A 23,698-nucleotide genomic window follows, 5' to 3' on the forward strand; every position below is an offset into this window, starting at 1 on the left:
ATTGTCTGCAGAAAACGTCTGAAGTTGCCCTTCTGTTTCTGGCATGGATTAAAGTTGATGAGATTTGGCTGAGCAATGTTTTATGAAGTGACGAGGCACACTGTGTAGTATAGAGTGCACTGAAGACACCAAACTGCCGAAATTCGGGTACTGTTAAACCTCGTGTTGTGCACCAAGAGGAAATGCAGTTGCCCTGTGTGGCTGTTCGATGTGGATGCACAAGCACTTTTATATTCTCGATCCATTCTTCTTTGAAGAGAATACTCCAAGAGGACGTGTCAGGTGTACTCTCACGTGTACACGTTATAGAGACCTCCATGTACAGCATGTAAATCCTTCTTTGGGAGAGCGCAGCTGTATGGAAACCAATGTTTTCGTGCAAGATGAGGCAACACCTTATGTCGCTCGCTCAGTGGAATATCTGCTTAATGCGACCTTCCATGAACGTTTTATTCAAGAGGTTTTTCAGATGCATGGCGGCAAGGTCAGCTGATCTGAATCCATGCGACTTTTGGGCCGGTGGGTATCTAAAAGAACGTTCTGGTGACCAGTATACAGGAATAAGTTGCTAACAGGGACTGTTGCGAGCAGCTATTGACCAGATCGTTTAACGGATGTAGCATCTCGTCCACGTCTCTAGTGCTCACACTGAACAGACTGTGCAAATGAATCCATTACCACATGTTTCACTTATTCTGCGCACGTCCCGTTGCTAATCTATTACACGTGGAGACATTTCTCTACGTTTTGGATGCATTCATAGCGCCAGATTTGCACCTCGTGGCCAAAATTGGAACTAATTATTTTTAAGCTCAAATCTAATCCGCATGAAAACATTACATCTACCAGATTTTGCCTCAATACGATGATGATACAGCCCATTCTGGATCTCTGTGAGTATCTGCGCTTTAATTTTAACCACCCAGTATTAGATCAGACTTGGTTTTGACTGTATTTTCCCTCATCCTATACTGACTGAAAGAGATTAAAAATGGTTTTGTATTTGTAAGATAGAATTTGCGACTTACCTTGAGCGAATAACGTGTCGCGAATTTCTTGCAGCATGTCTCGCAAATATTATCCTTTCCGTCCTTTGATTTCGATTTTGGGGGATCATCTGGAGCGTTTTCCTCAAAGAATTGTCGCTGCTGATCTTGGGGCAGCATCGGCGACTGCGTCTGAAGTGGTGGTTCGTCGCTTGCCCCGCAGGCAGGCTTCGTGCTGCGCTCGTTTTTGAGTTCGGAACGCTGGCTGTCCTGCCGCTCGTCTGTGGAGGACACGGCGAACGCCGCGCCGTCGCTGGGCTGGGAGCCTGTCTCCGGCGGCAGCAGCTCGGTGAAGACGCGCGGCGGGCTGCTGGCCTGGACGGCCGGCCGCTGCGTCAGACACACCTCCTCCAGCTGCTTCACCAGCGCTGCCGACGTGGGACTCCAGGGCAGCTGCGCCCTGCCCGCGGTGGGGGCGTGCCCGGCGGCGGGGACGGGGGGTGGTGCATGCCCAGCGTAGCGGGGGCGGCCGTCCGGGGGGCTGAAGCGGGCGCGTTGCTGCTGCTCGTGGTCAGGAGCATCCAACGATGAGAATCCCCCACTGATGGGGTCTTTGAGTGGAGTGCCCCCATCTTTGGGATTAACCTGCACAACGAAACGTTTTCAGTTTACACCACTATGTACTGAGAATCAATTTACTAAACATTGTATTCAGTCTCTACATACAGAAGTGACTCAGTTGGTCTCTGGTAATAATTGTCATAGCTCTGTCGTAGTTAAGGCATACAGCAGATTTCCTTTAATCGATAGCATACTTGGACAATGCAGTCGGTCTACAAACGATATTGGTTGTAAAACACTTATGCGTTCCCTCACTGAATATTTTTCAAGTGTGTGAATCTCTTATCAAAAACGGTTATTTGTCGATATTGAGCGCAACTAATGTGGGGCACCACAAATATTCACATGTCTGTTTGATCCATGGGGAGCGTTAAAAATATTCTGAGCAACATCAACCAGCAGAAGCCTGATGATAAACAACTAACCCACGAAAACCAACTTACATACTTTCAAGAAGCAGTGTTAATGAGAAATCAAGGAACGTGGTACAACTTCCTGTGCAATTCTGTATGTCCTGTATGTTGAAATATTTGTGTCCTGCTGCACTGTTTAATTTACTCATCCCCAGCGTGCTAAATTAGTCGTTGGTGATCGTTTAAATTTCTGTCATACTAATCTCTTCCTTTTACAAACTTGGATTTACAGAAGCAATTTTTGGGTAGATGTTCGAACCAAAATACATTATTCTGGTTCTTTGCATGAACTTCATTGGAGAATATCATGTAACAATATTTTTTAGATTATGGAGATCATATATTTTTGATATTTTGTCTCGGTTTTTTACTTTTATATAATCGAATTCAGCTACTTCAAAATGAACTTGCTGTTGTCTGAAAGCGAAATACCACAAAACGATGCCAAGGATCAGCAAAGATTGTCCCACTTCGGCCCATAATCGAGCCAACAACCCATCTCCTAACACGCAACTCCTCAATCTTCTAAAGATATGTCTTCCACAGCATGTAAAATAGTACAAGTAATGAGTTTTTGACAAAGATTTCACTCACTACATTATTTCTGCCAGTGACATGTAGGTAAGTAAGAAATAGTTGCAGAAGAGGAGCAGATTGATAACAGATGGTGAGAGAACATGATGAAATATAATAGGCGAAGTTAAGTTTGTTAGTGAGGTAGCGGTTATTTACTATCAAATAAGGTAACTGGTTCACCGTAGGACAGTACACGGGTCGCTAAATTGCACCACAAGCAACTTTAGTTGAATATTAGCTCTAACCTGATGTTGCGAGGGCAACGAATACGGTTGCGTTTCCCAGGGAGGGACTCTTGACTGAGGCGAATGGTGAATGGAGCCATCTTGGTCATCGGACTTGACCCACAATCCAGTAAACTTGTCTGCTTGGGAGGCGGACGTATTAGCGCTGTAGCCGCAATCCGCGCCGTGGGGTTTGCTGCCGGGCGCTCCGTGACCCTGGAGAGAAGTGTCGGCGTGGGCGGTGGCCATCGGAGCCGGCGCGTCGTGTTTGGCGACGCTGGCCGGTGTCGAGTAGCCGGAGTCGCAGCCTGTGTCCGAGTCGCCGCGGCTCTGGGCGGCTGGGCCCAGCTCCGTAGAGGTCGGCTCCGCACGCTCCCGCAGGCGAGGGAAGCTCACTCCTGGGAGATGCGTCTGCGGAGGCGGAGGCACGTGGGACCAGTCCACCGTGGAGGGCTGTTGTGGAAGGGGAGCGGGGAGTACTGGTGGCGAAAGGCGGAGGCCGTCAGCAGTCGGTGGCAGAGAGGATACGGGCAGAGGTGGCGGCGGCGGTGGCAGCGGTCCGGGCGGGAGTGGTGGTGGCGCCGGGGGCGGCATGGCGCTGGCGCCCGGGCCGTCGGCTGCTGCTTCATCAGTCTGGTGACCGTCGATGGACGAGTCTTGCGACTGGCTAACGGGTGAGACCCTCGTGCAAGTCGGTGTGCTTCCCATTGTCAGAAGTTCGGCAGTCTCGTTGATTACTTTCTCTGACGGGTAATTTGTCTCCTGCGATCGTAAAGTACAAAATATCAGTAGAATACTAGTAAATCTAGTTTAGCAACAACAGTAGTAATAAGAATCTTACAGGTTTTTATATTTTGTTTCGCTCTAATTTTACAATTACAATTACCCATTCGAAGTAGTTGAGCGAGCAGATGAAGTACCAGGTGTGCTGGTGCTGGGACAGAGAGGGTTTCCAGCTCTGAATAAATGCCACCGGCTTGCCAGATCCGGTACCTATCTCACAACCGAGGAAAACCTCATGAAAAACTTGGTCGGGTCTAGGGACTGTAACTATCTTAATTTATTTCTGGGACAGTGTCATTCATCCTCCCAGAAAAGAAATTAAAATTTTGTTTATAAGTTTTTGTATGTACTGTATCTCGTCCACATGATCGTGAGTGTGTTACTGCACAGGGTGTGATACCTTGCTTCATAGAGCCCATTAAATTCTAATGTGACCTAAAGAATTAAAACACCTGAAGAGTTACGGTACGTCGTTACAAAACGAGATCGGTGGAAAAGATACAGCGTAACAAGAAAATAAATAACCTCGCTGTACGTTCTGGCACTGAAATATAAAAGTCAGAAATTACTCAAGAACCTGATTCGTATGATGAGGTCAACGAATAGATTACTGAGAGAGGTAACAAAAGTTTACGCTATATTTCAGCTTAGATCTGAGGACATTATCTTTTACCTAGGAAAGCTTTGGAGAAGCTGCTTATGTTGAAAAATAACTGCACATATCGTAAAGAACATGGCCGTACTCTGCCAGGCCGAGAAAATTCCTTTTTACTCTAATGTGTTTTGATGGCAGTTCAGAGTAATTAAAATGTCTGCTTTCGAAGTTGTGGTTATTCCTCTACCCAGTAAGGAAAGCTGAATCTCTTAAGGCTTTGGAAACAGAACACGGTAGAAACTACGCTGCTCAAAAAGGACATACCAAAACCTGAACACTTTGCCAATTTAAAAAAATAAATGTTATTTCAAATATTTTGTTTTCCGTTAAGATAGCTTAGTTAAGTTCACAGAAATGTAACATTACTAATAGATATAATTTAACTTCATAAAGAAACCGGGTAATAAAGTTGCATAATAAAAACATCTTGTCCATTCAGTGACTGTAGCATTAGATTGGTGTATAAGTTCGTAGCGTTTTCCAGAAGTTTAACAATAAACACAACAGAGAGAAGTCTTCCGAAGTAAGAGTGATTTAGGGTGTGCCGCAGGGGAGTGTCGCAGGACCGTTGCTATTCGATTTATATATAAATGACTTTGGGGATAACTTCTGAAGTTCACTGAGGCTTTTTGCGGATAATGCTGTGGTATATCGAGTGGTTGTAAAAATGGAAATTTTGTACTGAAATGCAGGAGGATCTGCAACGAATTGACGCATGGTGCAGGGAATGGCAATTGAACCTCAATGTAGACAAGTGTAATGTTCTGCGACTACATAGAAAGAAAGATCCTTTATCATTTAGCTACAATATAGCAGGTCAGCAACTGGAAGCAGCTAATTCCATAAATTATCTGGCAGTAGGCATTAGGAGTGATTTAAAATGGAATGTTCATATAAAGTTGATCGTCGCTAAAGCAGATGCCAGACTGATATTCATTGGAAGAGTCGTAAGGAAATGCAATCCGCAAACAAAGGAAGTAGGTTACAGTACACTTGTTCGCCCACTGCTTGAATATTGCTCACCAGTGTGGGATCCGTACCAGATAGGGTTGATTGAGGAGATAGAGAAGATCCAACGGAGGGCAGCGCGCTTCGTTACAGGATCATTTAGTAATCGCGAAAGCGTTACGGAGATGATAGATAAACTCCAGTGGAAGACGTTGCAGGAGAGACGCTCAGTAGCTCGGTACGAGCTTTTGTTGATGTTTCGAGAACATGCCTTCACCGAGGAGTAAAGCAGTATATTGCTCCCTCCCATGTATATCTCGCGAAGAGACCATGAGGATAAAACCAGAGAGATTGGAGCCCACACAGAGGCATACCGACAATCTTTCTTTCCACGAACAATACGAGACTGGAATAGAAGGGAGAACCTATAGAGGTACTCAAAGTACCCTCGGCCACACACCGCCAGGTGTCTTGCGGAGTATGGATGTAGATGTAGGTAGATGTAGATACACATAACAGAGACTTTAGTCATCGGTGATATAGTCTCCTCCATTATTAACAACAGTCTGCCGACGCTTGGGATTCCGCAGCAGTCCAGAAAGCAAATTTCAACGTTGATGTTTACATCTTGGGCAAGTAATTCGTAGTACACCAAACCGTAGCTCTCCCACCAGACGCATAACATTATCTGTTGCGAATCCACGCAGGTCGTGTGCGGGTAGTTGCTACTTTGCGTGGACGCAACCATTGCTTTCTTTTCCTCATGTTAGCATAAAGACACCACACGATACAGTAGAGGAACGATGGGTATTGTTCCCGAGCCAACTGATGCCGACGACGCAGAGATGCACTTGCAGGCACCAACTGATTTTTGTGTTTTTGTCTTACTGCACGCGGTACCCATGCACACGATTTTTGAATCTTCACCATTTCATGCAAATATTGCACAACGGTGGGATGATCACAATTCATCACACGTATCAGTTCTTCATACACTGACGTGTGTCATTGTATATTAATGCGTTTAAACGATCTTCATCACAACCTGAAAGTCTATCTGAATGTGGAGAGTCATTAATGCAAAAACGACCCTCCTTAAAACGAGGAACCGTTTTCTTGTCGTGCCCTATCCAGTGCCGTTGTCCATATACAAGGCGGAAATGTTTATGACTGCTTCCGCTGCTGTGATTCCTCTGTTGAGATCAAACATAGGAATATTCCGGAAATTTTCCTATTTTTCCACTAGGCGCTCAGTTTTCCAGCGCAACGTCCTCAGCTCCTCTCAGTGTCTCCAAATGAAGACAAACTGTAGACTTGAATATCAACAGTGAATTACAGACAAATGAACAGACAGCCACCAGAATACCAACATCCAAACAAAAACGCTACGAACTTGGCAGCAATCTAATAATTTGGCACCCCACTGCAGGAGAGGGAGTAAACAATGGCACTTGCAATGACTGGCAGCAGCCAGTAAAGCATACCATGCTCAGGTCGTCGCTGTGAGGCGCGGACTGCGTAGCCTCGCCGATAGGGGGTGTCTGCGGGGCGGCGGGGCTGGCGTCGGCCGGTGGCTTGGGCGTCGCCTCGGCGTCGGCGGCGGCGGCGGCGTCGGCGCCGCCGTCAGCGGCAGCGCAGACGCGCAGCGCGGCCGACTGCAAGAGGCGCACGCCCAGTGCCGCCGCCGTGTCGAGGAAGCGCGGCAGCTCGCCGGCCGGTACGTGCGTGCGGCCGCGGTACATGAGCTCTAGCAGCCGGCGCATGTCCTCGGCCTCGACGCCGTGCAGCACCACCGTCACCGGCTCGCCGCCGCAGCTCGGCTGCTCCAGCAGCACGCGCTGTAACACACGGCCAGCCCTCACCTCACCTCATCTCACCTCACCTCAGTACACCTTACCTCACAGTCTCACAGCTACGCACCGCCCCCGAGCTACCGCTTGTCTGGCCGCGGCAGTCGCTCAGCATCATTCGAAACGGATCGAACCGTTATATCTTTCGGCTGGACCACAAGGTCAAGGAGAGTCCTGAATCACCGCCTCTCCTTTCTGTGGACCGTGTTACGTAATAGTGTACGTGATTTAGAACCTACACTCGCCTTCCGCTCAGCCAACTGATCTGCAGTGAGACGCTGTTCTTGTAAATATGCAGCAAAATCTGATACTTTGATATAATGGAATTATATTTTCATGGGGACATACGACTCTCAACTTTATCTTCGTTCAGGATAGAAGCAGAAATAATGAATTACATTTTATGCCAATATAGAGATTTGAACAATGTCCCCTGCTTACTAGGCAGCTGTGATAACCACTACACCACAGTGGCACTGCAGTTCAGACACACATCGTTGTCCAGTGCTCTCCCTATCAACTCACATCCTGGCCTTGGCACAAATTTTGATTCATTACTTCAGCTTGTATCCTTATCGGGGATAAAGCGAGACTCGTATGTATCCAAAAAAAATTTAATTCCATCATGTCAATAGATCACTTACGCTTGAGCTACGAACAAGATTTCCCCATTACGTACAGAGCTGTTGTACTATTCCAGTAGCGGAGAGCCTCGGCAGGGCTGACAATTTGGAAAAGGGAAAATGGGCTGCAGGTGTGAACTGAAGTTAGTGTTATGGAGGGTACTCGACTAGGCAAGTCCGTGCAGCCATCTGAGTCATAATGCCACGGTGGTGTAGCGCTTAGCCCGCCTCCAAGCAAACGGGAGACCTGCATTCAAGGCCCGGCGTTTGCACGAGTTTTAATACAATACTTCTGCTTCTATCCTTATCGAAAATCTGATACGTTCGTATTTGCGTTCACGGTGGTTACAATTAAACCTTCTGTACTTGAGAGAGCCCTCACGAGAAACAAGTGATCTTAGGACAACGAAAGTTTACGAAACAATCTGTAAGGACATGCGTAAGGGAAATAAAAGGTAAACCATTCGAAGACAAACATTTTAATTTCCGCATAAGAGGGTAACATTGTAAGTAGGCTGTTTAGGTTTTTGTATTGGTAACGCCACCTCTGTATGAAAATCACTGGCTGTGCTGTGTGCAGTCTGTGGCTGGTTGGCATTGTTGTAATACTCGCCATTGTAGCGTTGGGCAGTTGGCTGTTAACAGCGCGTAGCGTTGCGCATTTGGAGGTGAGCCGCCAGCTGTGGTGGATGTAGGGAGAGAAATGGCGGAATTTTGAAATTTGTAAGACTGGATGTCATGAACTGCTACATATATCATGACTTTTGATGACTATTAAGGTAAATACATTGTTTGTTCTCTGTTAAAATCTTTCATTTGCTAACTATGCCTATCAGTAGTTAGGGCCTTCAGTAGTTTGAATCTATTATTTAGCTGGCAGTAGTGGCGCTCGCTGTATTGCAGTAGTTCGAGTAACGAATATTTTTGTGAGGTAAGTGATTTATGAAACGTATAGGTTAATGTTAGTCAGGGCCATTGTTTTGTAGGGATTTTTGAAAGTCAGATTGCGTTGCGCTAAAAATATTGTGTGTCAGTTTAAGCACAGTCATGTATAAATTTTTCTAAGGGGACGTTTCAACATTTATTAATTGCGTACCAAATTTACGTTCCAGGTTACAAACGCCTCTCAATCTGACGACCATGCGCATCCACGACAGCCTGGAACAGCACTGGAGATTAGTATGCTGGTGCGCGAAACAACGCAGACCATGAATTTTCAGATATCATGACACAGCTCTTTCACTGCTTGAAAATCGCGCTTTACGTCCTTCATTGTCAGCCATGACAACAGTAACATATAAATCAATATGTGGTGGAGCTCGCCTACGGCTTATCACAGGAAAAATTTTCAAATCGCCCGTTAACCCGAACTTCCGCATCATGTTCCTCAACCCCTGTGCGGAAAGAGGATCCCTTAGTATTCCTTAACTCGGGAAAGCAGCAGCAATAGTGCTGTTCATGCAACGTGAGCTTTCACGGTCAGTACTAACTTCGCTTGAAACTTCCATCTTAATAAGCCTAGGTCGATGAATATAACTTTCTCCTAACATTTCCTATCCGACTGCAGGAGACATCTTCAGAAGTCAAGCGGCAACTGTAACCAGGACTCGATGAAGCGCCCAGTATATGGCCAGTGTAGAGAGCACAACGAACCATCACATGTCGTCGGCTATGGGATTATTTCTGTTAATGCCATCATCGAGTACTGAATGTAATCAATCGTCATTCTTACTTTCAATCGACAATGTTGGCGTTACCAGAGGTAATATCATAGCCGACGCATGTAATTTCCTTTGGTGCCCTCTACACTGCCAATAAATTCGGCGTTCCTTTGAGTCCTAGTTGCAGTCTCTGCTCTAGCTCTGAAGATGTCTCCTTCACTCGGAGACGAAACGTTAGGAGAAATTCTATACATCAACCACGATCTTTTTGGACCGAAGTATCAAGTGAAATATTGCTGTTGTTTTGATAAAACAGCTTTTCGAGTAAAGCCCTGCTGACCTTGTCCAGACCCAATTTCACTGTCTGCAACTGTAATGCACACTGATCCTTTCATTTCAGCCCTAAGTCGCCGTACCAGTATTGGCATCCAACGGCAGGTACTGCAACGCACAGACCTATCCTGTTGATTTCCAAAACGGCAAATAGTTTTCTGTCTATATTGGGTCAAACAGTGAAAGTTTAATTACGACTACCCTATAGCTTGGCTAACCTGGCGACGAATCTTTGACTTGAGTCCATGGGCACGTCACGAGAGAGCAGTGTTTCTAGATGGGCGTTCTCGAGACACCACGCAAGTGCAAAAGACAGCGAAGAGAAGGGACATTTGGATCAGGTGGCCTGCAGCCAGGAGTACATGAGGGTTGTCCAGGACAGAGACGACTGCTACCGTATAAGAGCGACAAGCTTTCTTGTCTGGAAGTGTCTATGTGATGTGTAACTCACATCAACACGTCGGTTCCTCACTGTCATTTATTTGTTCCTCTAGAGCATTTCCGTTAAGAAAGCTGCTTCTAGTACCACTACGAAGTACTTCACCCAGACGGACCATTGTGGCGATTATCATCATTCAAAGGAAGTTAATGGTGAGCTCGTGTCAGCCTTGATATTAATGGGGGACGGGGGTAACTTGGGGGGGGGGGGGGGGGAGTCAGTAGAAAGAGGAGTAATTTTGGTGCGATTCAATGTTGAATCTAGTGGAAGTTAAAATTTGCAAAATGGGTGCTAGTGGTAACTCGTGAGTGCATTGAGTATTACTAGTAACTAGTAACTGTAACTACTCCACTCACGTTTGGAGGGTGTATTAGTCCTCAATGTGCACTTCCCCTACCAAAATGATGCGTACTGTGATTTAGTAAAGTTATTGTGGCGAAGCAGCAGAAAGGCAAGTCCACGAATTTGAAATTCTGCGTTCATGGCTGGCCGAAGTGGCCGTGCGGTTAAAGGCGCTGCAGTCTGGAACCGCAAGACCGCTACGGTCGCAGGTTCGAATCCTGCCTCGGGCATGGATGTTTGTGATGTCATTTGGTTAGTTAGGTTTAATTAGTTCTAAGTTCTAGGCGACTGATGACCTCAGAAGTTAAGTCGCATAGTGCTCAGAGCCATTTGCGTTCATGGTAGCTGGAGATTCCACGACATATGTTACAGATGGGGACGGGGATCTTGATATTTCTATCTCAAGAACAGCAACAGAGTAAATGATGCTATCGATCCGTTCTCTGACGAGCTGCTGTGTATCTCAGAGCACCATAATTACGTAATTACGGTTTTACTAATTTTCTCTGTCTGGCAAGCAGTCGTATGGGACTTGAGAACGATTGATTGCAACCTGTCTGTATGGCACAACTGTATGAGTGTGACGTCCTAACAGACAATTTTATAAAACAAAATTATATGCAGCTAATAAGGCAAAATGAAACAAATGTGGACATAACCAGACAAAGTTATTTGAAGAAATATTATGTGCCCCACAGCCAGTAATCATTTAATTCGGTCTTGAAGAAATTGGAATACCTGTTGATGATTTGTGTTATCGAAATATGCTACCAATTTTAAAAAACATACCTTCGTGATAACGACGTTCATTAAGGAGTTATTTCAGCGGTAGATTACGTGTATCAAACAATTTGTCATTGATGAGCGGGGTGTAAAAGCTATTAAAGTTCAAAAACATGGGAACAATTTCCTATTCAACAAAAGCCGAATTTTGTTACTTCCCTGAGTAATTTGACGCTCCGCTTCCTGTTAAATTCTCGATTTTACCGAATAAAACATTGTGGCGACGCCATCAACTGTACAGTACGGAATATGGCCTTCATGTTCTCTGGAAACAAGTATGAGCTGACAAGTATAAATACGAAATGACGTTTTACAGTCCTCAGGTGTCACCCCAATACGGAGACGAATGTTTTAAGGGCTGTCTGTGGCTGTACGCACGTCCACGTAATGGAGCCTCTTCGAGTTTGTTACGGTGGCTCACCTCTAGGTAGGCACTGCAGGCAGACAGTATGACTCGATGTGCCTTGAAGCGGCGTCCGGGACACCACACCGTCACGTCCACGAAGGCCTCTCCAGAGAAGTAGCGGAACAGGTGCGACAGCACCACGGTCTCGTGTTTATCCCAGCTTACCAACAGCATCTTGCCATAGGACATCTGAAACAAGTATATTTGCTCTCCATGAGACAATATATGGACAGTTATACGGTGATAGGTAGATTCAAGCTCTTTACACTTCTTACAAAGAACTGCAAGAGACACGCATGGGTTTGGGTCATCACAGTAGTCCCTGCAAGACAACACTGTACGAAGATCTGTCCGTATCCAGAGCAGCAATTAATTTTTCACAAACTTGTAACAGTATAATCACCACTCTAGGCAATATTAATGGTTTCACCTTAACCATACACACAGCGATAATATCTAATAGGCTGGCTGTTCCAACGCACTTATAGCACAGCTGAATTTCATTTGCTGAAAAGTTCCTGTTTAGTACACAGGCAGTCCGAAATCATGACTACTTTCACGTTAATTGGCCAACAACTCATAGTAATAGATTGGTTTCATCCGGATGTCATTGGCAGTTTCTACGTAGGAAACTGACAAGGCAACGTTTTCCTGGTAATTTATATGCCGTTGTCGCCAAATGACAATTTCTGAGCGTTCAAACAAGAGAAAATATTTGACAAAGAAATCACAAATGATGCTAACAATGTTTTAATATTGAAGTTGAAATATAAAACAATGTCTAAATATATAATGATGTTCCAATGAGACGAAAAATTTCTGCAACAAACTAACCACGCATATTCATATTAGAACACACGTAAACAATCTTCAGAGCAAAATAAGCTATTCAGAAACTTGGTACCCAACATAATAAAAATCAGCCTTAAAAACTGTTCTACTATCGATATTATAATGATCAATACAAATTTCCGACATAAAAGTGTTATTCATTAGCATATAGAGCTGCTGAGAACCCATGTACATATTTTATTGATACTCGTTTCGTTAAGATTATGTGAAAAAGAATTACAAAAAGTTTTGAATGTACGAAACAGAATTCAGTTGTTATGGGTTAGTCTCCAAGTGATTTTCATTTATGGTCTTTAATGTTAGAAGGCAGAGTCGAACCTGGTGTTCACCAGAAGAAAAAATATATTACTGAAAACGAGCATTCTTTAATGTCTTCGAAAGACTTTCCTTGTTTACTGCATCATTTCGAAGACTTCATATTATGAAGGATATTTGTAATGCTTGTTCTGTAATACAAGCCGCATGATATGATGTATTAATGTCAATTTTACCTACGATTTTACGCGTGTACTATCAATGTACAAATAAGCCTTTGGCTTTGACTGCGGCCTTCGAACCATAGATTGTGTTTGTGCCCGGTGGTGGTCAATGTAATGTTGTATATTGTTTATTCCTTGCATAACTGGAATTGGTTACCGAAGATAACATATATAATGTAAATAGAAAAGACAAAACTTTTAATGTCATTCACCTTATTTTATTTTATTTATTGGCACAGTATGTGAATAATGTACAAGAAAAAAAGAAATTTTATAGTTTAGCATTGACTTACTGCGTGTCATGTCATAACCTTTGATATTGTATTATTATCCCAAGGGATAGGTTGACAATGTTTTACCTTGCAATGACAGCACAGGGTTTATTACGAGACGGCGCAGCAATCGTCCACTCCTGGATTTGCGTGTTTAATTTAGATGTTAGGTAACGTTTTCATAAAAATGCTAACATTTCTTGTAATGTAAAACTGGAATTTCCTATGACATATATACATTATCAATAAATGGCAGTCGGTGCAGCAGCGCCATAGCAAACTAACAGGCATCCATATGCGTATTCAGATATGTAAGTGAGAGACAGCTACCAAGGTGTCTGGTGACTTTTAAACATCATATTTGTCATTTAGCTTGTGCCGTTGAAGTGAAACAGTAGATACAGGCTGTCATATCAATGAGCGTATTTGTTGCTCACAGTCTGAATTCCTTGTGTGATAATCAGTTCGTACGTATTGGTATCATATTGTGCAACTAGTTGCGGTTAATAACAAGGTATGACTGTAATCATGAAGCATCTGCAAAACAGTCATGCATACTGTCTGTAAATATTTTCTGTGAGATATTTAATTTGTAATTTTAGGTTTGTGGTTTGAGAATGGGCGAATCAGCTCGAAACCGTTAACCAGTGCAGCAATAAAATATATGTTCATGCAAATGAGACGAACAAAATAGAAATTTATCTAATTTTTCTCAGTGCCAAGGAAGGACTTTCCCAGCTGTTTCACATGGTTCTATTAACGTACTGCGTTTTCTACTCGAGTGAGGGAGAGACTATATAGAACTAAAAAACCATTAAAACAACCATCGTAACTTTTCTCTATTTATATTAACCCAATCTCGAAACTTTTTGTACTAACGGGCAGTTTTAGCTAGCTAACTTCAGAAACATGAAGCAGTATTACACTACAATTACCAGCAAGGATATGTAATGATGATTAGCTAAAGAATCAAAACAAACATTTTCAAGACTCTTAAGAGAATGTGGGAGGTAGTTCAAAGCTTATGGTATGATAGGAACTAAACAAATAATGAAAGCAGCGGATTGGCACCTAACATAAAGTAACGTACTGATAAAACTGCTAAATAAAACAGAGATATGTGAACAATTAAAGCTGAGTTCGGATTAATTTTGTAACTGAGGGTCGGTTACACTGGCAAATTTTTTAACAGATTAGTTGTTAGCCTTTGCGAGCCAGATTTAATGTCTGCTAGTATGTACAACGCCAAGCTATTGCGCTATTTCATAGTGGCTTAAAACAAGCAAAACGACTTCAACAAATTGACGTAGGCACGATTTCAGAACTTTCTCTTTCCAAAAGATATAATGATTTTACGTTGTTGACGATAAAACAGAAATAAAAGAGTAATTCAATGGTTATCGTATTATAATCTCCACTAATTTCCGTTATGAAGAAGAGTGGTCTCTCAGATTTTTTCGGTGTGACTGATTAATGGTATGTTTCTGGCATACGAAGGAACTGTTTATTATAAAAGTAATGGTGAAGCAAATATACCTCCAGTGTTCACGACTGTAACAATAGTGAGGGAATGATAACAAAAACACCCTCTAATGTTGAAGGGTGTGACTGAAAGTATAATAACAGAGCGCCTCGCTATACATAACCCAGTTATCGTCTGTAAGAGTTTGAATTCAGAACAGATCAGCGTATTTATTCGGAAGTAGGACTGGAGATATACTTGAGGGCTGTAACTCGTCCTATTGGTGTGCAGAAGGGTAGGGAGTGGAGGCAGTGAGGAATTCGGTGGTAGTGAAGAGAGCGATTCCACAACATGAAGTTCCGTCTGCGGTACACCGTAAAGTAGCTTGCGTGGTATAGGTATTGGTTCAGATGCACGAGTGTGCGGGACACTGTGGATGCTGGACAACAGTAATACTGTTTTGATACTAGCTCTGCTAGTTTTTGTTTTTGTCAGGTATTACTGCTCTTCTTGCGTCGCGAAATAGTTTGCCCATTACCTTCGGAAAGCTTTCGCATCAAAACAACGCTATGTGGAGTATACGTTTATACAAAGATACAACTGTATCTCATATAGTAACAACTCAAAAAAACAATATCTCATAAACGATGCATTAAATAATTAAATTAACACTCAGCTTTATATAATGCATGTTTCGCTTTTGTGTAACATGAAGCGTGAAGTGTAGCTGTTTTATGTGGGATGTCCCGTATATTGCCAATATCAAAATATATCAAGATGCTTATTAATGCTGAATTGAGTATCGCATAAAAATATGAAGTAAATGAGCTCAAGAGCTTTTCGAGTTCTTTTGGTAAACTGTTACCTGTTTAAATATCACATATATATTCCGCTTACTTATGTCCGAACGTTCACTGCAGTTTAAAAGTCTGAAGCAAATCGATCAAGTATTTTTCGAGATTTTAGTTAACAACATTAAACGACGACTTATGTTTAAGGGGTAGTATATATATGGCCATATATAACGGTGCGAATCGCATTACTGGTTTTTCTTTTCCAGAACGAAACACAGGAGTATGCTATTAACTGAAACTGCAGTCCCTGGAGGATGGAATATGGGATAAGGAACTTCTTGCAAATTGAGTACTTAGAACTGGTGTAGAAACAAGTGAAGAACATAAAATAAATAACTCGGAGCATATTAAGTAGATCATATTGGCACTGATGTTGGCATAGAACTGGAATACATTCAGACTCAGTTGTGAAATGAATTACTTGATGTAGTAGCTATTATCGACACCAACAGTTTTCATTACATTGTGCATGATAATAGACATTCGTGTGCACAAGGCTTGAAAAGCGCACAGGCATCCACTGAGACGATAGCATGTCAAAACCATGGATATGATAACTCACTGCTTTGAAGCCTCACTCAGCTGTGAGGTGCAAGGAACGTGAAACAAATAAACTGGTTGGCTTTTGGAAAAAATATACTGTAAAACCAAAGTTTCATGTTTCCGAGATCAGTACCTACCACCACACGTTCATCTCAGCCAACGTTTGACAATATCGATTATGACCCTGGTTTGTATTTGCACCCGTGTGAGTCTACAGAGCGACCTGATTCCTAGATTTCAGACAAAACTACATGGAATTCATTAATTCTTTGGGTGTTGCAAATACAGGTTTGAAGAGTAAGTCTTCCTGGGCTATATCAATATACGCCCACCATGAAGGTGATGGGATACCAGTTTTCATTTAGGTAGTTACACTTCCGATCGTCTCTCCAGATATATACTCAGCTCAGTTAGCCCCTTTTATCACAAACTTATTTAACAGTGTTTTCGACAGCTCGAGCTGCAAAGAGGATTTTGTTGGCCAACCGAGGATACTTCTGCAATCACATCCAGTGGATAAATTTCCATTGACAGATGATCTTGGTTCAAAGACAGTCTTATTATGAGTATTACACTTTCCAGTTATGTGAATGTTGCCAGGGAATGTTAAATTTCACTAAGAGACTCACATATTGGATTTATTGTTAAATGCAACAACACTTATTACTTGAGAAAAAAGACTATCGTCAGTACACTGTAAATGAGATGTACAAAATAATGGCTGTGGAAACCATTAGTTTAACAGAGGGAAGAATACATTATTTTAATCACTAATACAAAAATGTTTGTAGGTACTAAATCTAAATTATTTGGTGAGAATCAAAGAATAACTGAATAGTTGTCTTGTCTTGTCTTTACTTAAAGCATATGTATCTGAAGCATATGTTTGATTCCCTGTTTTGTATTTGTTCTGTCCTCAAGTGTTTAAGGTAAATACTTTTACTACCGGCATAATATTCACTGATGTTATGTCCTTTCTTGGTTATTCTTGGAAAGGTTTCCTTACCATTACATTTTTCCCTTTACACATATACTTAGTTAAAACAACTACTCAGAAAATTGTGAAGGCATTGTTATATATATATATATATAATGCTGTCTCTTCTGATACACACATATTGATCATAATCAGTTTCCCTGTATCTGTTATAAAGTTGGTGCTGATAGAATTGATATCACTTGTCCCTATGCAAAAATCTCCATATATATATATATATATATATATATATATATATATATATATATATATATATATATATGGCGATTTTTGCACACACACACACACATATATATATATACAAAGGCAAAAATCACCATATATATATATATATATATATATATATATATATATATATATATATATATATTGGTGCTGATAGAATTGATATCACTTGTCCCAATGCAAAAATCACCATGACAGACAAAACTACATGGAATTCATTGATTATTTGGGTGTTGCTTTACTTAAAGCATATGTATCTGAAGCATATGTTGCATTGGGACAAGTGATATCAATTCTATCAGCACCAACTTTATAACAGATTATGGGAAACTGATTATGATCAATATGTGTGTATCAGAAGAGACAGCATTATATATATATATATATATATATATATATATATATATATATATATATATATAACAATGGCTTCACAATTTTCTGAGTAGTTGTTTTAACTAAGTATATGTGTAAAGGAAAAAAAATGTTATGATGAGGAAACCTTTCCAAGAATAACCAAGAAAGGACATAACATCAGTGTATATTATGCCAGTAGTAAAAGTATTTACCTTAAATACTTGAGAACAGAACAAATACAAAACAGGGAATGAAACATATGCTTCAGATATATATGCTTTAAGTGAAGACAAATATACACGAAAGTACAGAAATATGAGGAGACAGAAAAGAATTTGCTGGCAAGACAACAGGAAGATAAACGTTAATAAAGGGAAGAAAACTTTGTATTCAACAGGAATAAACGAACTAACTGGTAATATATATGAGAAACCAAAATCTGAGGAATTTTGTGGATGTTTTACAGAAGTAATAAATTACATTAGTGGCAAATAGAATTATAGATTTTTATAGCTTTCATAGTAAATGTAAAGTCAAGCAAAAATGGAGACTCGACCAGTTGCACTTATATTTAATGTAATAAAATGAAAAGAATACATCTAACAGAACATGGAAAAAAGTCACATTTTGGAGCATAATGTAAGACATTTCTAAAATAATAATCACAAGATGTTGCATAATGGCATAGACTATCATGTTAGGAGAATACTTTTGCTCTAGAATAACAACACTCTATATAATTAACATACTTCTCTTTAGCACTGTGAATACTAGAGAGTATTATGTATGTTTGTCAGTTCCACTAATGTGAATATCAAAGTTTGATGAAGGGAAAAGGTAAATATATTCTGGAAACCAAGAGATTGAAACTTGTTTATAAACCTCAAAAGTTAATAAATAAATTTGATTTATAAACTATAGAGCGCAGCAATCAGTCGTCTAATATTTGCAGGTTTTATTTGGCAAATCCAGATTTCGGATAGTGCCTAGCCGTTATCAATGCACTATTTCCTACTCTCAATACATGTCAGTTCCCTGTTGTTCGGGCATCAGTCACAGAGAGAGCATTGGAATATATATGTATATATATTTCAAATTGGCTTCGCAATTTTCTGAGTAGTTGTTTTCACTGAGTGTATTTGTAAATGGAAAAAAAATGTAACGATAAGGAAACCTTTCCAAGAATAAACAAGAAAGGACATAACATCAGTCAATATTATGACGTTAGTAAAAGTATTTGCCATAAATACTTGAGAATACAACAAATACAAAACAGGAATCCAAACATATGCTCTAGAATAAGAACACTTCACAGTTACTGACGCCAGAACGACAGAGAACTTACATGCATTGAGACTAGAAAATAGTGCACTGATAGTGGCTAGGCACTAGCCGAAATCTGGATTTGCCAAATAAAACCTGCAAAAAAAAAGTAGGTCGACTGATTGCTGAGCTCTATAATTTATAAATCACATCACAGTCGCTGATTGCACCCACGTTCCTAATGGAAGGTAACCTCATCAAATAAATTTGAGTTTAGAATGTAAATTATGTTCATCACTTTAAGTCTTGATTTGAAAGTTGCTGTAAAAGTTAAATAAAAGCTACAATTGGACACTCTATCAGGGCCAATTGGACAAGATTTCTGACAACATGGGACTCATCATTGGCGTCTGTCCTCTCACCTTTCCCCCATGCACTTTCAACCGTGTCTGTCTTCGCTACTAACTGTGATATGCACTGTACACAAATCTTACACTAATTGCGGATTTTCCTGTAGAGAAATCTTACAGTTGTTGCGCTTCTGGTGCTCCTTGAGAAGTGCGCTAGAAGCGCCACACCTGTTAGAGCGGCGGTTTGTGTCTTTAAACCGGTCTTGCACAGTACTTAAGTACTGCTGATCTGATCCTGATTCCCATCATAACAGTGCAGTTTGTTAGTATTCGTGTAATAATTTCTAACATTGTAATGCACATAAAGAGTTTTTTAATAACTGTTTCAAGGTTGAAGTCCATTCACATAAGTAATATCATTTTGCCAAAAACGGAGAATGGAATAAACCTACAATATTAATTCAGCATAAACAACTAAATATCCTTCTAGTATGGAACACTATTCAAGAAATAAGCGGATACTGTAAATATACTTGCCTGATCCATGTACATTAACGGGCAATGCATATCAGTTTTAAAAGATTATGTAGAAAAAAATATTCTACCATGAAATTGGCAAAACTAAAACCTCTTCGACGTGTGGATCAGGCGGTAACTGCAATACATGAGAGAATATCTTGCGAATAAAACCATACAGGTATTGAGAAAATAGTGGAAAAATAATGTAGACACAAATAAATAACAGGAAATGATTAAGGTAAATGAATACCTAAAGTAAAGGTAGTAGAGAAGAAATAGGTAAATCGCATGAAACGGATTCCACATTTACATTACATTTAACACACAAGAATGTTAATTTCTTTCTCACACTAGACTTACTAACTCACCGATAAATGAAGTAGATAAACAATATTTTTCAAACAAGGCACACTGATAAGTTATTAGCGTGTAGATCAATGTAATGTGCTATGTAACATACCAACACTGCTACCGCCGTAAAACAGTAGAGATACTTCTTCTAACTATTCCTTACAGATCTTGAAAGTATAATTCAGAGGAGGACTTGATCTAAGTGTAATGAAACTTTTCCATAAACTGGCTTAAAGCAAGTTAAGATAAATTAGAATCATGGCTAAATGATTAAAATTTAATGCAAAACTCGTAAGTTTCATATCAACAGAAAATCTTGGAGGAAACATCATCTGTTTTTCTTAATGGTCAATCTTTCACCAGTGCTGCTGGAAGAGATGCAAGTTAACTGTACAACTAATAGCGGATAGCGGGCACGTGATTTCCATATTGATGTTAGATACTTATACAGTACCTGTGACCAAGACGTATTTGTAACTAGCTAACTAGCTAACACCATACATTGTTGTAAGGAGGAAAGCTAGGGTAGGAAGGATGAAAAATTGCTGCACATTTAGCTAGGAGCAACGGTAAGTTACCAGAGTAGTAGAGTGAAAGCATGTTAGATATGGTGACAGACTGAATGTTAAGGGAAAGGATAACTAGGATCTTAAATGTACAGGATTGTTCTGTGATGATGTTGCAAACTTTCATCGATGGTAAATGTACAAATGTGAGGTAAGGAACTGCGATCCGGAAACGACCAAATCGAAAGTTATAAGCGAAAATCTTTCTGATACCTGTGATAGTGGACCTCCTCCACTGCAAGTTGTTTGGTATCCGTATTTTGAGGTGGTAGTATAGATCAAAACAACAAAAATGTTTCCAACAATTTTGAGCTCTAAAGTGCATATCTTAAGAACTATGAGCACTTGATCACTATTGTTAACTGTGAAACATCCAGTGTGCAAGTGCTCAGAGTTCTTAACGTGTGCATTTAAAAGGCCATGTTCGCTAGTCAATTTTTTTCTTGTGTGGATCCGTATTACACCCTTCAAAAATATTGAAGAAAAGCGATAGCGGTAGAAGAAGTCCTTTGTCAGAGGTATCAGAATAATTCCCGCTTATAATTTCCGAATCGGTCGCCTCAGGGCCTTGACCCTTCCGTCAAATAGGTGTATCTAGCCTTAGCATCCAATAAACCTTGTAACATCATCACGGAATCATCCTCTGTAGTAAATTACGTGTAGAAGGGGTACCAAGGACAAATGTCACAAGGCTGCACCGCTACAAGATAGGCGTTGTGTATCTCGGAGAGGTTTACTGGTGACATGATGAGAGACAATGTTTCAGGAAGACTCAGGAAACATATAACTCCGTTCCTGATACGTCTCTCTAAATGATCACTAGAAATTATGACTCATGGGAATTTTTGCCGACAATCATGTTTCCCATGCACCTTGTGCTAATGAAACAGGAAATAGAGGAAGAGGTCGTGGTGGTAGACATCCAATTTGCTAAATGTGCGGAGTATGGATGTGGATACAAAAGTTCATTAGAAGGAACTGATTTTGTTTTCGAGTTAACAAAGAGCTAATTTCCCACGAGCTGTTCAGAATGCAACAAATCAGTTAAAAAGTAAAATCTTGTTTGTAGTTGCGTTCGTGGATCGCGAAATCCTTCTGCAAACAGTGTTCTCAAACAATAGTTCTTGCACCTGTGACGTTACGAAATTGTAGGACGTTAACGTATAGCACTTCATTGTTTCATAGCTCCATTTCCATAGCCGCAAACGCACCTTTGAAAGAAGGCGGCAGCTGAACAGCAGGTGTTGGAGCCTCATCCACGAGGTTACCCGCTATCATGCCAGAGAGCACTGGTACGAGCGAAGAAGGCCCGGTGGCAGTAGTTTGTCTTACCGGCTAGAGGTGCTGCGGGCCGCCACGGCATCTGCGGGCGCTGTGTGTCGAGGTCGGCGCGGCGGTCGCGGCGGCTACTAGCCGGCAGAACGCCGCTGCCTCCGGAAGCGTGCGCGCCTTCCCCCACCCCGCGCCGCTCGAGCGGAGGCGACCGAGTGCAACACGAGCGGCTTTCGGCTGCGACGCCCAATCCTGGCGGCACCGACAGCGGGGTCGTCCGGTGGCGCACAGAAGCGCAGCAGTGACATTCTACGAGGAAAAAGCTCGACACATAGGGTGAGACCTAGTAGTTATGCAATCACGTCAAACATGCCACCTCTGGAATAACTTAACAAAACCCTGACAAGGGAACATATTCAACTACGACTCGTGTTTTAAGAATAAAAAAGGGCACTTGTAAAACATCAGCCCCCTCAACCGATCCCATATGAAAATTAGGGACAAATTTCTGATAGTAGGTAGCCATGGCCTTCTGAAAGAGCAGCTTTTGAACGTTAGAGTGTTTGTCGTTCGCTCTGGACCCCCTGCAGTCACCCAGTGCCCGAGCCCGGAGTACAGAACAGCGTACTCACTAAGAGGTTGCTAGAATACGTTATTGTTTTCACAATGTTAACAAGCTTTGTCCAGGGTGCCAAATTGCGCGGTTTCTAACGTGCAACTGGAGCCAGAAATGCCATTACTTCGAACGTTTTTATGTGATGATTGACAAATGCCATTTGAATGAATGAAACAAATTATTATGACTTTAAAGAAATAGCTTAGTGCTGTTTGATTATTAACAACGCTGTTCTAGGTTATTTTCTTTGAATTTTTTAAAACTGACTCTTTTAACTGGGAACACACATGCACGAGTAGCACTCTTCTTCTACGTCACTGCCACGATTAAACCGTTAATCGAAAATCATAACCTGATATCTTAACAATTATTCAGATACTTAGATGTCTTCATTTTCATTTTATAGTTTACGTAGAGCTACCGAATACCAGTACGAGAGTATTGTTGAATAAATATTTAACGTATATGCACGTGCGGTTAACATAATATGTACTCATACACTAACGTTCGCATCACGTGTCACAACCAAGTAACACAGCTCGATGAAACTAGAACCATACATAGAAAGAACTTCTATTGTGCATTACAGAAGATAACCGAAAGAAATACGCAATGAGATGAATAAAAATGACACTCATTCAAAGACACCACGATTCATGATGGTCCACTGGACGTTACAGAAGGCAGAACAGGGTTCTCAATATTATGTGTGATCATCAAGGTTGGCGTGCATGCTTTGTACGTGCTGCCATGCTGGACACGAGATTGGTAAGGCTTTCTTGTGGTAGGGCGTTCCACTCCTCCAATAGCACGGTTGAGAACTGCTGGACGAACGGTGGTGCATGAGGACGTGCTACAGCATCACACACATGCTAGATGGGACTTAAGTTGGGGCAACGGACAGGCCGCTCATTCACGAAAAGTCTTCTGGTACTGTTCGATGAGGACGCGCATTTTCATCCATAGAAACGCAGTCAGGGTCCAATGGGACCTTGAAAAGACGTAAAAATGAAGTGAAGGGCAAATGGACTCCTGAGAAGACGTACTTGGGAAGGAGTACAGAGTCACAATAATGTT

General features: G+C 41.4%; 1 protein-coding gene across 2 annotated transcripts in view; it reads right to left on the reverse strand.

Moving 5' to 3' along the window:
• Positions 1-22,144, reverse strand: part of LOC126262955 (zinc finger protein 628-like) — a 33,957-nt gene extending 11,813 nt beyond the window's left edge. The window contains exons 1-4 of one of the 2 annotated variants that reach the window (XM_049959903.1): positions 22,066-22,144; positions 11,659-11,832; positions 2,842-3,582; positions 1,029-1,631 (exon numbers count right to left, since the gene is read on the reverse strand). In XM_049959903.1, the coding sequence (XP_049815860.1) occupies positions 1,029-1,631; positions 2,842-3,582; positions 11,659-11,832 (1,518 nt within the window). In that variant the 5' untranslated portion in view covers positions 22,066-22,144. Of the gene's footprint in view, positions 1-1,028; positions 1,632-2,841; positions 3,583-11,658; positions 11,833-21,944 lie in introns of both variants that reach the window. The other variant, XM_049959902.1, reaches the window with a different exon arrangement.
• Between the last annotated feature and the right edge of the window lie 1,554 nt (positions 22,145-23,698).

This window comes from Schistocerca nitens, chromosome 6, assembly GCF_023898315.1.
Source record: "Schistocerca nitens isolate TAMUIC-IGC-003100 chromosome 6, iqSchNite1.1, whole genome shotgun sequence".
NCBI lineage: Eukaryota > Metazoa > Arthropoda > Insecta > Orthoptera > Acrididae > Schistocerca > Schistocerca nitens.